The sequence below is a fragment of the Prinia subflava genome, chromosome 3 (genome assembly GCF_021018805.1).
Source record: "Prinia subflava isolate CZ2003 ecotype Zambia chromosome 3, Cam_Psub_1.2, whole genome shotgun sequence".
NCBI classification, from domain to species: Eukaryota; Metazoa; Chordata; class Aves; order Passeriformes; family Cisticolidae; genus Prinia; species Prinia subflava.
Window position 1 is genome coordinate 35078211 of NC_086249.1, and position 17138 is coordinate 35095348.

Sequence of the window (17138 nt, forward strand, 5' to 3'; positions counted from 1 at the left end):
TCAATGCTACAGCACAACAGATGGGTCCAGAGATCACCTCGCAGTCACCTTCTGCGTCCATCTTCAACCAGCCCAGCCAGCCCTCACAACTCACCAAAATGCACAGCAACCCAGGTGTCAAGAGGAAGATCTTAGCAATAGTTAGACATCTTATCTTCCTCTGACAGCTAGTAAACTTTATTGTTCAGTTAGTAAATTGTTCAATTTAAAACCTTTGGGTTTGTTTCACTAGTGTTGTGGTAAGAGATCATACAAGTGCTGCACTGACTTCTGTCCAATTTATATTATTTATGAACTAGACACATATCCACTAAAATCTGGTTTTAATATTCAAAGGAGTACTAACATGTTCAATACCCAATAGTCACAAAAAGACAGAAGACAAAAGTAATCACACATTTATGCAGGAAAGCTAAGAGAACAAAAGTAAAAACATTTAAGTCACCCATGATAGTCTCATGCCAGGAGCATTATACTACAAACAAATCCATTAATTTATCTCCATGGAGCTTTCAGCTAATGGAAAAGTTATTTCAAAATTAAAGCTTTTAGTGATATAAAAACTTGCAGTGTACATTCACCTACATGCTATAGTTATGCACTTATTTCAAGTAGCATAGGGAAGTTCTGAGAAGTGAACTTGTGTGAATACTCAGAGTGAGAGCAAAACACAGACTGATTTCCTTCTGAAGTTGATGTAAAGCACACTAATGAAGACAAGTTACTTCATGAAAAGGCTCAGGAGAGAGAATATATAACCTTTTAAAAGGTTCAAGGCATTACTGTTACAAATTTTCTCCTTAGTCCTAATCATCACTTGCATCTTTTTCCCTTTTGTATCTTCATGGATATAACTTAGAAGTTCCATTTTTTACTACTTTATCCCATCTGTTTTAAGTTATGTCCTATGAAAACTACATAGAAGGCAATTGTCTGAAAAATTTACTCATGGAGGGCAAATATCAAGAGGTTTTTTTGAAGCTTTAAGTGGACTTATTCTACAAAGGCCAAATTTGAAAAGAAGTTAAGATTTAACCAACTGAAATCTAGGGTAAAGAAATGCAGGTCTCATGAAAATCTTGAAATAAGCTAATCAGTAGGTTATATCATTAAACATGAAAACTGAGTCCTCTATAGCTGACTAAGATTAATGCAACCAATATTTTATTTCTTAAGTAACTGGAAGTCAGAACACTTGTGCTCATAAGTTACAATTAGTACATTTTGTCCTTCCACTTTCATAGCTGAACTAGGCAGCATTTCTTAAATTTAATATGGTTCAGTCATAAAGTAGTCTGCTCACTGCTGGAACAAGGCTGTAAGCCTAGATTGTTTCATTCTATTCCACCACCCTCCTTCAAGAGAAAATTAAAGTCTATTTCAAATAAATTGCCTGCCCACTTCCACTGGGCATTTGTTAACAGTTTAAATCAAACTAAACTTTAATGCTATAGTTTGAAGAGCTGATATAAATAGTGCCAACCATGTGTCACATATATGACTTGTTATCCATGGGCGTACTGCAGCTATTTTGTTTATTTTTATTTATATACTAAACAACTACATGTTTAGAGACATCAAGAGGGCTAAGGGAACATGAAACAGGCTCAGAAAGCTGGAGCACGCTGTTGCTGTTTGGAGACTACCAACACAACACTGCTGTCTCCAGCTGCCTGAAAGGGTCACACAGGTTCTCTGAGGTGCAGGCTCATAGGACAGGAGGCAAGAGACTGAAGTTACAAGAGGAGCCTTCCAATTAGATATTAGGGAAAAGTTGCACAATGACAGTAATCAAATATTGTAACAAGTTACTCAAAGAGACCAGAAGTGTTTATCCAAAACTCAACTGCACAAATTCTGCACAAGTTGATGCAAGTTGGTACTGCCATGGGTTGGGCCAGATGACTTCCACCAGTTCCTTCTAACAAAAAATTACTTTGATTTTGCAATATTTGCTGAATGTCTGTTTTGTAAATGAACTGATAGTGTGTGGAAGGATGCAGCCCTTGATTTAATCTGATGTGGTATAAAAGACCTTGCTCAAAAATCTTAAGATTTTGCCAAAGACTCTCTCTCGTGGGACTAACAGCATACCAAAATTTAACATCCCTGCCAGAGCAACAAGACCCAAGAACTCCATCACAGCTATGTTAAACTCCAAAAGAAGATGGTAAAATAGAAGTCAGAATGCTAAAGAGATACAAAGTTGGCACTAAGGAGGATCAATCAGATCCTTACAGGTAGCACACGGAGAAAGTAAGGACACTATATGGATATACCAGGTAATAAGAAATGCTTGAAACAGCAAAAGAAAATTAGAACTATGAGAATACTGGAAAGAAGAAGGCAGCCTTCACAAGCAGAAGGCTTGTGAAGGCTGTCACAAGAACAGCCTTCTTGAAGAACAGTCACTTCTTATTCACTGGAATAGGCTGGCCAATGCTGTTTCACACATAGCTGCGCCCTTTGTTACATCCATTCATAAATGACCTGAAAGTTAGCTCATGAAATTAAGCTGGCCATCATTATAAAGCCACAAACATTTGCAGAAGGACTTTACAAGACTGAGTTATTAGACAATAGATTTGCAAATTAAACTCAGTAGTATCAGGCAATAAATGCATGAACACAATACTATTAACTAACAAGTTTCAAGCTCATTAGTGATGGAAGAGTAAGATACTGGGGGTGACAATATATAGTGTCATGCTATAAAGAAAAGAGTGAACACAGAACAGTGTACCACTGTAAAAATCTATAGAATACATTCATACCTTGACTTCTGTGTGAGGCTTCACCCTGCCTCCCATTCTCTCCTCCTCACTTCACCAAATTGGGAGGAATAAAAGGTGCTCTTTCTGTGGAATTGTTATTGGGAAGTCTGTGCTCTTTCAGTTCAATTTGTTCTTAGGGTTGTGTTGCAGCTGATCAGGCTGGGAATTTGCAGCCTGAAACAGTGTAAGTTGTAAACTCGAGTGCAGCACAAATACATGTAGAGACAGCTAATGGTACAACACTGGAATAATACTGGGGAGCCATATGTGGTAGAAGATGGCAATCCTAATGAAAACTTATTCATACTTTATCCCAGAAATAGTCCCAGATTAGCCTACTCTCTGCACTATGTCCAATCCAGTGTGCATATTAATAATTAAGCAGCCACAAACTATCAGGTCTAGTAGTTCAGCTTGTTCTCCATTCCAATTTTACTTAACAGCACAGATTTCAAACGTATGTATCAACCCTGGTTTTAATACCCTAACACTGTGGGATAGCTGTGTTTGGCTACAGCACTCCCTCCCTGATAGAACAGTCACCCCATATGTTATACTCCCTGCCTTCATTAGGTACCTGGAGAGGAATAAACCACATTCTAGATCCAGCTCTAGAACATGTGGTGCTCCATAAGAGATAATCTGTCCCCGAAAAATCTCCTGCAACCTTCACTTCACATTCGTCTTTCTAACAGGTACAGTCATTATTACACATGGAGGTCAGCAGCTCCCTCTCAGCTCAGCTGCCAGCCTCTCCCCCGTAACTCAGAATAAACTTGCCAGGAGTCAAGTGTAGGAAATTCTGCAGAGGCATGATCTCCCACGTCAGGATACCAGACTAGGAAGAACTTTAACAAGCATGACTATATTCTTATGGGGTCAGGATGTTGAACTCTCCAGTGCCCACCGATTGTGTAGCACAGCTTTTAATCATCTTTCTGAACGCTTGCTAGGAGTTGCCAAATCTTTGCTTACCTGAATGAAAGTAGCACCCTCTACTGCTGTCTTCAGGTCTGTACAAACGCTAATGAGAGCCAGCTGCTGTTCCGCACTCAAAGCTCCTTTCAGGACTCCCGACTTCTCCATCTCTTTCATTTGCTTGCTGACAGAAACAACATAGACTCATTTAAACACTTGATCATTGTTAAGCCACCGTCATTTTTTTGAAAAAACTTATTAACAAACTATGCACTATACTATTTGTTGTGCCACTGTACACATCTATATTCAAAAATATGGAGGTGAATTTCAGTCATTTCTCCTTCCTCCCCATCTTATCAAAGGTTTTTCTTCTCTTCAAGCACAGACAGCTCCAAGTTTTACACCTAGATGCAAGATTGTCACCACTTCAAATTTGTTTAAACTGGTGCAGTTAAATTTGTTCAATAATCAGCAAGAGAGCTTTATTTGCTCATATTTAATGGGAAGTAAGGTCTCTTTAATATACTTCATCTAGTTTTACAAACAGCTCTTTTGCTACAAAGCCTCATTGCAGGAACACCTCTTTACCAGTGTAGAAACAAATAAATACATTCAATACAGGCAAGAGTTCTTCCTACATTTTGGGTTTTTTTAGTGACTAGAGAACAAGTGTTGAAAAATTCAAACAGTTACTAAACTTGAAGTGAATGCTCAAGTTTAGTAACTATTTAGTAACACCGTGGCTGGGACTTGACATGCCACTTCTTCAGAAAAGGTCCCTACAGTTCGAAGCCCTCAAACATCCAGAACAAGCAAGCCAATTTTCAAAACCATTATAAGCCACTTAGAGGAAAAATGGCCACAAAAATCGGGTGGGATTAAACTGTCTGATCACAATCAACCTAAAGCTCTTTGATGTAGTCTGTATCATGGTTAAATTGGTTCCATTTTCATCAGTTTCATCAAGGAGAACTCCTCTGAGCCTTTGGTTTTTATTCAACAAAAGCTGCTCATCCTCATGAAGACACAAGAAAACTAGCCTAATGAATAGCAGTAATAAAAAAAATCCATTATTCTTAACAAGGATTAAGAGTACCAACTTAATTAAGTATACAGGAAATGGATGGCTGAAAAGCACAGACATCTACTTCTTAAGCAATTTATGGCAAGGAACAGGAAACAGGGATCTTCAGCTCCCTTTCCCAAGGTCACAGGGAATATACAGCATGCTGGGCAGAAACTTCATCCAACACTTAAGGTTTCTAGCACTAAAGGTGCCAGAGCTTCATCTGGAAAGAAACAGGAGCCCTAAGCTAGAGAATCCAAACTTCTGGCTCCCTCACACCTTGTGAGGCAAGATGAATAATTCAGAACATCTTTACTATGCATTCATTAGAAGTTCATTTCCCAGGTGCTCTTGCCCAAATCCAGCATACTTTTGCTCACATGCTTAAAAAAAACCCAAACCAAACTAAAGACACAGAGAAAACAAAACAAAAGTTACATTTGAAGAGATAATATCAGAATTACTTCCTTCTTTGAAGAAGAGGTTGAAGTTCTTGTTCATTGCAATACGACATTTGACTCACCCTCCCAAGTTCTCCAAAATTACAGTACATGACTGGTAATTGAAGGATTCAAAAAAGCTAGAGTCATAGACTAAGAGATCGAGCTTCTATTTTTCTTCCCCAAGTTCTTACAGAAGCTTGCAGCACCCATCTCCTGTTTCATATCTTTCCTTCTCTGCCTGTGATAACCATCCTGCATTTCTGCTCTCCGGTCATAAATCACTAACAACAAACACACTGTGCACTCCGAATACCATTTCTTAGTTAACCTCCAAAACTATCATCTTCACCTTTGGAATTTGAGGCTGGATTGACTTTTTTTACTCCATAACAAAAAGCATTCTTTTTAACATAACCAATCTTCATATTAGCCATGCATTTAAGCCAGTTAAAGCATGGAGTAGGAAACATGCATTACTTCAATTTCGGCTTTCCTTCCTGGGAAATTTTCATTTTTTGCACATATTGCCATTCTGGTTGTTTTGTTCCACAAATAAGTTTTAGTCTTTCAAACACTAAATCATCTTTATAGTTCCGTGGGGTATTAGATTGCTACAGAACTGTGGGAAACAAGTGTTCCCTGATACATACCACACATGAAGACACAAAGGTTTGAACATACAGCAGCGCACCACTGACCTCTACTGGATGACTTTTCAACGAAGAGAGCCTAAATTTTTAGGGGATCATCCCTGAGATGACCCTAGACTGCGATCGTTGCAGCCATGTCCGTAGCTTCACTCTGCAGCTGCATTGTGTGTGCAGCTCAGAGAGCTTCACTCAATAACTGTAAGGTCTTTGAAGAATTCACACCCATAAGAAAATACTACTTCCTTTTTGAGCTTATGCTTCATCTACCTCCAGAGTTTTACTGTTGTACCTGTCTGCCCACCCCAGCACTTTTCTGAGAACTGGGCTAGTATTTGCTTCAGGATAAGGCATCCAATCTATGGGAACATCCCCAATCACATAAAACGCCTGGAATGCTTCTGGTTACAAATCCTACTCCAAAAGTCTTTACAGAAGGACACTGAAAGCAATGCTAACACTTAACTCATCTTGTTGACACCGCACTGGCCTCACCTTTATCCACTGCCACTACTGGGCAGTTGTATTCAGCACACACTGTTGGGACCAGCAAATACGTAATAGACTTAAGACTGCTTAATCACAACCATATTGCCCACACCAACAAGGGAAGGAAGAGAAGAAAGCACCAGCCCTGTTCTTCACAACTTCAGTCAGCTGCTGTTGCCCAGAGACCAGAACTATTCACCAGTCAAAGCACTACCATCTAGTGCTGTCTGATAAATGAGAGGGTAGTTGGCATGGCAAAAGCAAACCAACAACCCAGAACATCACTGGTCCCATATATTTAGCCTGAGACAGAACAGACCGAGTAGGTTTTGTGTAGCCAAGCCTGAAAGCTTTCAGGAAAGGAGATTTCACTGACTCCTTGGACAACCTGTTATTCTGCATACCAGGCAAATGTGAGCACCATCACTGTTCTCAAAACACAACTTCAGTAATTACACAAATCACCCTTACTGAAATCCTGTGTTCCAACTGCCCAGGGGACTGGCTACCAAGCAGGAATGAGGTGAAAAGGTAACATTTCCTTTTGGAGGTGATTTCAACTCAGTCAGACAGAACAGTCAGACGGAACCTTTGTAAAGGTGGAATGTGTCCCCTTCCAAAGCTTATCGATATGTTCTCTAGTTAGTTCTGCAAGTGAAGCAGTTTTGCCAAGCTAGTTAATTGCACTTTTGGGTGTGGTGAGTAGACAGAAATAAAATCAAATGGTAGCATCAATACTACCGTTTAGCACAAGCTTGATGTGCCAGCATCAGGCACTCAATATCAAACTGTGTTCTGAAAAGAATCATCTAGCTAGAAATTCTCCCCTCAAAGGAGATCTATAAAACTATCCAAGAAGACCTAAGCCAAGCTGCATTTTGCCCTTGAAATATACAGTACCAATATGACAAAGCAAGACATAAGACAGACTGGAAGACTAAGCCAGTAAGCCTAGTAATTAATCCATCTTTATCAGCAGAATAATTATGTCTGGAACAATAGCACAGTAACTACTTGGAAAAGTTTACATATTACAAGAATCCTAAATTTATTTTTGGCAGAGGGGCATGCACTGAAGCATTTCTGCATCCTATGTTTTAGGACTACTTTCAGGAATAGGATAGTACTTGTTTCTCTAATTCTCATTACTTCAAAATTTAGCAATCTTGAGTTCAAACCAGAATCACACCGATGCAGAAAAAAAACATGCTGGATATGAAAAATTATATTTCCCAAGGCAGGCTACTAGAGCATGCATTCAGTAGGTCAAGTATAGTATAAGGGTGTTCATTAGTTTGGTTTCCTCAGCAGGAGAAAAGGTTGTTCCATTAGAGCAGACCCTGAGATGTTCTGAATCTATTTAAAAGGCATTTGGTTGTGGGTCAACAGACTAAAAGGCAACAGTATAAAATAATTAAGTGTCACTTCTGCCATCAAAGAATATCATCTCCTTTTAGAAGTAAAGTTTGTGTTGCTTACTACTCAAATCCCAGGTTTTTTTGGGAAAGGGAAACTCCAAATGTACTAGTACTGTACACTTCAGTTTCTCCCTAATAAGTAGTACCTCTATACACTAGAAGTTTGTGCTGACTAGAGTGGAATAAGTATGTTCCAATACTAAAACAAAACAAACCACAAAACCCCTAAGCCTAAAAACTTCCCTGAAAGTATTTGCTATTTGGAGGGAAAAACAAAAGCAAATTATACCAAGTTCAGAGCCACCAGGTGGCTCTATCAGACAGACATTCCCGTGGTGCTCTCCTGTGAGCACACATTACCTGCTCAAGCTCCAACTCTTACACAAATATCACATCAGTAACTCATTGTGATTTACTGCAGGTTGTGTGCTACGAAATGAGTGCAAAGAAGTTTGACCATATTTTGATAGATACAATCATTAAAATAGTGGTTGAAGAAAATGTGTAGCTTGTATTCTTGTCACAACAACTATGTTTTCCTGAAACTAGGCTTTTTAACTAGAGTGTTACAATAGTCAAAACACACAAGTTAATTATAAATTAAGAACATCTTATGTAAAAGGCAAAACTTGCCTTGAACTCAACTGAACTTGCCTTGAACTTATCATGACTTGGATGAACGGGCAGGTGCCTCCTCAGCAAGTTCACTCGTGACACAAATCTGGGAGGAGTGGCCAATACCCCAGAGGTCTGTGCAGCCCTTCACAAGGACCTCAACAGGTTGGAGAGATGGGCAGAGAGGAACTGTCTGGAATTCAGGAAAGGCAAATGCAGAGTTCTGGCAGAGGAACAGCCCCAGGCACCAGCACAGGCTGAGGGCTGACCTGCTGCAGAAGGACCTGAGGGTCCTGGGGGACAACAAGCTGTCCATGAGCCAGCAGTGCCCTCGTGGCCAAGAGGGCCACGGGGATCCTGGGGTGCATTAGGAAGAGCAGGGCCAGAAGGTCAAAGGAGGAGATCCTGCCCCTCTGATCTGCCCTGGAGGCACAACTGGAGTGCTGTGTCCAGGTCTGGGCTCCTCAGTACAAGAAAGACACAGAGCTCCCAGAGGGGGTCCAGCAGAGGGTTATGAAGATTAAGGTGCTGGAGCATCTCTCCTACAAGGAAAGGCTGATGGAGCTGGGCCTGTTCAGCTTCAAGAAGAGACAACACAGGCAACCTCAACAATATCTATAAGCATCTGAAAGAGTGGTGTCAACAAATGGATCCAGGCTTTTCTCAGTGGTGCCAAGCAATAGGACAAGAGGCAACAGGCAGAAACTGGAATACAGGAAGTTCCACCTGAACAAGAGGAAGAGCTTCTTTACTGTGAGGGTAACTAAACACTGGAACAGCTTGCCCAGAAAGATTGAAGGGTCTCTTTCATGGAGCTATTCAAAAGCTGTCTGGATACAAGGAGCTTTAGAAAACCCTGCTTGAGCAGGGAAGTTGGATTAGATGACCTCCAGAGCTCCCTTCCAACACTACCCATTCAGTGATTCTGTGAACTCCTACAGGGGAACACATGCAGGCACATGACAGTACAGACCCACTCAAATAGCACTCTGTTTTATTACACATGACATTCCATGCTCCATGCTAGCCTTGGAAGGCTAACATCCTCATCTTGCTATTAGAAAAGGCAAAAGTCTGGGGCAAGTGCTGGCTTTAGTAATGAACACCACAAAACTGCCAGCTAATAATCCAGAATCTTATCAGGGCTACCACTAAGACAGCAACTCTGAAAAAAACAAAAGTTTGTGTCATCTAGGTGATGCAACAGAGATGTTTGGTCTAACATCTACCTGGAAAGAAAAGAAAGAGGGGATAGATTTTCCCACTCTTGTTATCAAGCCTTTTTTAGCAGATCTCACTAGACATCAATACTGTTTAACTTCTGAATTCTAACAACTGAACTGATCTACAAGGTGTTCCTGAAGTCACTCCTGTTTGCTTTAAGGCTTGTTACAGAAAGCAATTGGGATGCAACACACCACAACCTTTTTTCAGGTGCACCTTATACCTCATACGTTGACACACAAGCTGACATTATGTCACTCCAAGGCACCATGAAGTGAGAGCTGATGTAGGTCGATGCTAACTGTGAAGTCATCTGAAGTCCAGCATTAAATGCTGATACAGGAACATAAAGTTGTGCACAGAACTCCTTTATAAATGTACTTGCAACTTCTCTCACAGGCAGATAAAAGCTGTGTTTTGATGCCCAGCAAGAAGAGGGTGCATAGGACGAAGCAGACATGTTTCTACTAACACAAGAACCAGTGGTCAATCAAAGTAACTTAGGAGCCAGGTTCAAAACAAATACAAGGGAATGGCTCCTCACACAGTGAGCAATAAATCTGCAGAACACAAAGTCCTTTGGTAAGGAGGCCACAGAAGTATTTATATCAGTTCAAGGCAAGGTTAGAGAAATACTTGGAAGAAATCCAGTTAAGAGTGACTGAATAGGTAATTAACTTGTTGGCATTCAAGGGGGAGGGGAGCAGACAGGCAAAGACTTGAACTTGCAGCTCTTGTAGTAGCGAAAGCATGAGGCTTTAGCCACAGTACCATGGGCAACAGAAGAGGGCTGGAGGCCTCCTGGACTCAACTGGAGCCAGCGGTGTCACATTCACACCCTCAAACTGGCACTCCTTCTATAGATGCTTCACACTTCAACTGTAACTGATCAATGACACTAGCAACTTGTTCTTCTAGGATGAAAAAGGCCAGTTTAAGAGTTTAAAAACTAGTTAGAAAATGCTAGTAATTGTAGCAGGGCTTCTCAGCAATCCATCTTAACCTACCTCCACTTTGAAAGGGTCATTGCTGCCTTTCTGTGCAAAAACTCTTACTTTCACATATTTTAAACCTAGCCTATAAAAAACCTAATGGTGGTAAGCATTATTTTAAAAAATTGAATTTAAACTTAAGACCTTGAGTAACTTAAAAATTAAATTTCTCTTCAGAAGCGTCAGTGACACTTGGAAGCACAGATCTTCTGATCATAACCTGTACTTCTAAGTTAAAGCCTTCTTCAAAGCCTAAAATCTATGCTCCCTGAAATAACAAGATATGGCTATTCATTCCTAATTACAAAAATCTCACAGTTTCAGTCCAACCCCAGTTATTTCAAGTCAGGTTACCTACCGAATATTTTCCAATGCAGTTTTTAGCTGCTGTTGTGCAATATCATAAAGTTTCACTTTGAAGCCTCCAGCAGCAAATACCATGGCCCAGCTGCGACCAATGAGTCCACTGAAAAAAAAAATATCAGCCAATTAATAAAGCAGCATTTAATAGGGCAAAGGAGATCTTAAAAGCATTGCAAAAACCAAAACAGAGCTTGGACTCTTCAATATTTGATAAAAAGATCAGTTTCATACTGATGAGAAACAGATCTTTCTAACAGACAAATAGTCTTTGCTGGCTTTGTATAGCTGCTTCTCTGAAAGCTGGAACGAAAAAAAATGGGGAAGAAAAAGCCCAAAGCAAAACAGAAAAAGGAGAGCAGAATTCAAATAGGAGGAACTACTACTTTGGGATGCTGGACTCAATCACCAAGTTTTGTCAGCCACAGTCTTAACCTGGAGTTGGTTAATGCATTTATATTACAGAGATTTGTTAGGTTCATAGACTGAAGACAGGCAGCAGTCCACTGACCCCAGAGTGCAGGATCCTGCTTCAGAGGTGATCAGAAAACCCAAGGCCCAGTTACTGGACTAACTCAGCACCTCAGAAAGTACCACAAGCACATGAAAAGGGGAAAAACATCTCAGCTGAGCATGGGTTTGATACTATTTTTCCACCTAGCCACCTCTAGCACTATCTTTATTTTTAGATGAAGCACTTTATCATGCTGTATACACACCAGAACAGTCTGCCTACATCTTTTGGTGAAATCATATTACTGAGCACTACATGGAGGCAATCTGTAGCAACTGACAATTTCATTATTTCTCTTAAAGCAATGCAGGTTTTAACTTCCTTAGATGTGCAGCAGGCAGCAGTCTTTTCAAATGCAAGCACCAAGGCACGGTGACATAAGCTTAAGTAATCTGAAATCACAAAAAAAAATTAGGAAAAAAAATCCATAACAGAGGCAAGATCAGAACTCCATATCCATGACTGTTACAGTGGTACTTTTGACAATTACTTGCATTTCCTCTCACTTCCAAGATCACTGTATATGCAGCATTAAACTTTAGCAATCTCTGGCAACTGAAAAATTCAAGGTCATTAGGACATCAATAAAAGATTAAAAGGGGAGCAAAAGTCAGAGATAAAGTAATAGGGTAGATGAGAAAAGAAGGAAGATAAAACAGGAACATGCTCAGCCTTTGGTCTAATATATTTTTTTTAAAGGATCAAAACAGGAAGTTTCAGGAAATAGCAGGAATCACTGGAAATAACTGAGACAAAAAAAAAAATGAAGCTTTGCATTTAGTGCTGTTAGGCAGACAGTAAGGTCTCACTCAAAACATACCATTTAAAAGTAAAAATAAACAACTTCTCTGTAGTAAGCCCAGAGTTCATCAATTCTGAGGCAAGCAACAGAACAAACCTATAGAATAGGCATGGTCAAGGTTTGTTACCTACTGTAGCCTCCTGGCTAATCAGTATTTCTAAAATAAAAGTATTTGAATCCCTTCAATCTGACATAAGCATATCTGAGCTACCAGTATCTTTAATAAGTAGTATAACCTCTCTAAATTGCACTTTTAAATTAAATTTCCTTAAAAAAACAACAAAAAAAATTCTTTCGCTTTAATACTGGTTTTTAGGATTGTGGGGTTTTTCTTTTGAACCACAGAGCACACAAAGTAAGTCGATGGTATGTATCGGGCCTGCACCATTACTGCATTGTACATGACAGCATCATCACAACCTGAGGTTAGCCTATTTGACCCCAGGACAGTGCTTTTTGACACTCTAAGCACTGTCATTTTGGGCCCAGTGATAGATAAAGTATTAACAACCAGATCTGCTCACACAACTTCTGCAGGCGCTACCAAAACATGCAGTAGTGCCACAGGAGCCACAGCAGGCAAGAGCCCAACTCTCCTGACCCTTCAAAGACGTCTACAGTGGATAAGATTTCCGTGAGTAGCAGCAGTAGGAGCCAGTTTGGTCAATGTCACACAGCAGCACCGAAACTCCTATCCTGAGGCTTCAAGTAGTCTTGCTGGTAAAGTTTGCTGCAGCGCACACTTGTAGCATCAAGGTACAGTGGTGCACAGGGGACTGTGACTATCTGCATGTATTTTCTCTCCTCTCCAGACTCTTGTTCAAGTAAAGAACTTTAGGTTCAGCTCAGTGAGAGGATGAAACAATGCATTTCCTCACAAGCCAGAAATACTGCTGACTTTTGTGGCAAGTCAACATTACTTCAGGAGTGTCTAAGACTAACTTAGGAATTTCCCGGAATGACAAGCAGGACGTTAAGCAGTGCTTGGATCTCTCCACTCCTCTTGCACTTACACACACACAAGGCATTGCAATGAAAAGGGCCAGCAGCCTTTCGAACCTAAAGGGTGACTTGCTTCGGTAAAGATGTTTATTTGCTGTTTGTTTTAAAGTAGCACAGAGCTGTCAGGGGCTTAAGCAAAGAGCACTCTAAGTAGAGCCAAGCAGGTGCATCGCCCCCACTTCCCGAGATCCAGCAGCACCTCGCCGGCACATCCGACGGCTGCAGCAGAGGGGACAGCTGAGGCACGGCCGCACCCGACACCGAGTCCCCAAACCCCCTCCCCGCAGGCCGGGCCGAGCCGGGAGACGGCGCCCAAGCCCCTCCGCACGCCGCGGGCATCCGTCCGACAGGCTCCGCGCCGGGCTGGCACCGGCTCCCTGGGGCGCTGCCCCCGCCCGCGGGCGACGAGAGGCTTTACCTGCCGATGATGGCAACGTGCGAGGGCTCCATGGCTGCGGGGCCGCGACCGGCAGATGCGGGATGGGCAGCGGGATCAGCCACCTCTGCCCCGTGCGGGCTCGCCCCGCCCGCCGCTCCCGCCATGTCACGGCCGTCCATTGGCTCCGCGGCCGTCACCTCCCGGGGGCGGGGCGGGGGCGGGGCGGGGCCGGGCCGGGGCCGGGGGCGGGGCCGGGGCGGGGCGGGGGCGGGGCGGGGGCGGGGCGGGGCGGGGCGGGGCCGGAGCCGGGGGCGGGGCCGGGGCGGGGCCGGGGCGGGGCCGGGGCGGGGCCGGGGCGGGGCCGGGGCGGGGCCGGGGCGGGGCCGGGGCGGGGCTGGGGGCTGGGCTGGGGGCTGGGCTGGGGCGGGGCTGAGGGCGGGGCCGGGGCGGGCCGGAGTGGCTCCCACGGCCGCAGCCCCCGGGTCCCGCCCCCGCCGCTCCCCGGGCACGGAGAGAAAACATTTCAAATGCTTAATTAGTATCAAAGACTTATGTTAATGTACTCCTAATATAGACAAGAAATACTTTCAAGTTTTCTTGTCTTTCTGAAAAAAACCTCCAAATGGTCGTAATGTAATGTTGTAAATACATATTATAAAGTTGACTTTTTGCAAATATCAAGATAAATACTTAATGTATATGTAAAAGTATTATATGTACTTATATGCATAAGTATTAACATAAATAATTATGTACAATGTTAAAGTAACTGCTGTAAAAATATCGTTTTTATTTTTTAGACAAAGAAGTAACTAATCTATAGTCATGCTTGTAACCAAACTGCTTGTTTATTAGAATAATATCTAGTAAACATATAATAAAAACCTTACTACTAACATGCTAATTATCAATATCTGCTGTCTAAAAGATATAGACCAAAACCAAACTAAAAGTAATAAAAAACCCCTAAAACCACAACTAAAAACACACGTGCTCTAAAAAAACAAACTTCAAGCGTAGCCATGCTAAACAGTTCCTAAAATATAGAAATTAGTTTATAAAAAATATATGCATAATAGTCTATGCATACACAGCAAACTAATATAATAAAAATATTTTTAAAATATGTCCAAAAATAATAAGTGTGTTCTTGGTTAAATGCCAAGCACCCAACCATTTACTTCATCTCTATCTCCTATTATCTTTTATTAAACCTTTTAAATTTTACCAAAAAAACAAACCTCATTTTTCATAGTAATACATTTGACCCCAGAATAAAGGTTTGATAGTTACTGATGAAGTTCAGTGAACCTTTGTTTGGCTATCACTGGAAACTTTGTTCAGCTTATAATTTCTTCTACTTCCAAGAAAAAAAAAATAAGGCCAACATAATAATTTGGTACATCTGCCCGCTCACTGGCACTTTGCTAACTGCAATCACATTCAGCAATGAGATGGAGAAGTCAGAACTATATATTCCTAAAGGCTTCATGAAGACTGCTCAACAGATAGCAGGCAGAAAACCAAACTATTATCTGCCTGGCTTCCTGACCATAACACCACCGATGTAGCCTGGCATATGCTGGTAGCTGGGAAGTGTTAATGGAGCAAAATGGCAGTAAACTGGGCCATGGGAAGATTTAGGGCAGTGGGACAGAAGAGTGTAGGGTACTGTGCCACTTCTGCTGCTCAGGGCTTATGTAAGCTGGTGTAGAAAGCAGCATTTTAAGGTTTTATTAATTTTGCTCCTTTGCATACTAATCCAAAATGGCATGACTTGGCACATGTTCTAAACACAAGACCTTTGTATAGCCAGAGCATAACTGAAGCAAACAAAATATACTTACTTTGTGAACTCAGATTTTTACTTCACAGAAAAAAATTGTAAGTTCCTAGAACATAAAAGTAATGTCACCTGGTCTTGAGAAAAATGGTCTTCAGAACAACTTTACCATCACTTCCATTTAGAAGTACTTATTAGTTATTTTAATACTCTTTGACTTCCTGAGATGTGTATTTATGCCTTACTTGTCATCAGCAATAGAGTAAGAGACAAAAGCCATTGCAGATCTACAAAGGGATTCAGAGAATTAAAAGCTCAGTTCGGGAGTGTTACTGCAACGGTTTGAGAGCTAATCACAGCTGTGATAAAAACAATTACAGCGCCTTTTAGTTCTGGGGTGAGCAAAACAAGTCTATGGCAATGAAATCTGAACTATATTATTATTGTTGTTATTTTTATCCATATATTAGTGACAAAGCCCCATAGCTCTGCATTACTTAGTCAAAATTAGGGTATGACCTCAGCCATATTCCCCAACATCTGCAGTGATCAGACACACTGATAAGTACAAACTAGATCAAAAGAGGAAAGACAAGTTTGCAAGAAGAAAGGAAAATATAGATAATTAAATTCTCAGAAGTGTAGGTCAAGGGAAGAAAACATGATTTAAAAAACAAAGTACAAGTTTAATTTTTGTGTAGTAGCATAAGGATTTTAGGCCCAGTTCTTGCAGCCTCCACAGGCTAGGGACAGTGATTCTCCTCCCTCTTCTGCAATTCACATGGGAAGGACAGAAGGTGCTGTAAGCCCAGAAACATAAAAAATCATAACCCACCAATAACATGGTGAAAGGACTTGGGCTCCAGTAGGGAATGAAAAGTAGAGCTTGTACTGGCAGCAGGAGAGGCCCAAGTGGAGCAAATATGCACTCACCATTCTTTCTTCAAAGCCAAATAGGCACAGAGGCAGATTTGACTTGTGTTAGGAGCTGCACAGTTGATCCCTCAATGTTTTTAGTCTCTTTCTATGGAGCGAGCTCCTCTGCTGCCCCATGGGCAGAGCTGAAATCTGCTACTGGCCACAGAGGGGTGGATTTACTGCAGGGGAGAGGCAGGATGGTATAAAAGGGTCGTGTAATAAGCAAGGAAATAACTCTCACTAGTTCTGTGCCATGGGAACATGGAATATGAAAGAGATGTCAATTCCCCCTTGGAGAAAATACAGGAAGGGTATGCTTTTAAAATACAGAGAGTTCTAGCCCAAGCTTTTAGTGTGGAATAAAAACAGAGGCATAGTTCACATTTGTTAAGTATTAGATCTGTTTAATACATCACTTGTTCACCAGAGCAACCAGAAAGTACATTTATTTGGTAATGGACTATGATCTGTTGCTGCTACATTCCTAATGGTTCATGACGTATAATGCCTTAAAAAGGTATCTTTAATTAATAACTTCAGCTTTAATTAATAACTTTTTTGCTGTTCTGTAGAGCTCTAACTAATGGTTTGCATACTGTGTTATAACTGTTGTTTATATTGAAATGATGTTACAATTAAAACTATAATTTTAGTTATTGTTAGTAGTTTGTGCTGTTAATTTGAGTGATCTTTCAAAGTGCAGATGGCCTGATGCAAATACTACCAATATTGTTAAAATGCTGATTCTTAAAGAAGCAATCTGAAGGAATAAGAAAGTAAATAGCAGTAAA

The 17138-nt window shown here is 41.2% G+C and overlaps 1 protein-coding gene across 1 annotated transcript in view; it reads right to left on the reverse strand.

Moving 5' to 3' along the window:
* The window catches only part of CRYL1 (crystallin lambda 1), a 51836-nt gene extending 37991 nt beyond the window's left edge, over nucleotides 1–13845 (reverse strand). The window contains exons 1-3 of the mRNA XM_063394658.1: nucleotides 13686–13845; nucleotides 10948–11055; nucleotides 3750–3876 (exon numbers count right to left, since the gene is read on the reverse strand). Coding sequence (XP_063250728.1) covers nucleotides 3750–3876; nucleotides 10948–11055; nucleotides 13686–13825 — 375 coding nt within the window. The 5' untranslated portion in view covers nucleotides 13826–13845. The remainder of the gene's footprint in view (nucleotides 1–3749; nucleotides 3877–10947; nucleotides 11056–13685) is intronic.
* Between the last annotated feature and the right edge of the window lie 3293 nt (nucleotides 13846–17138).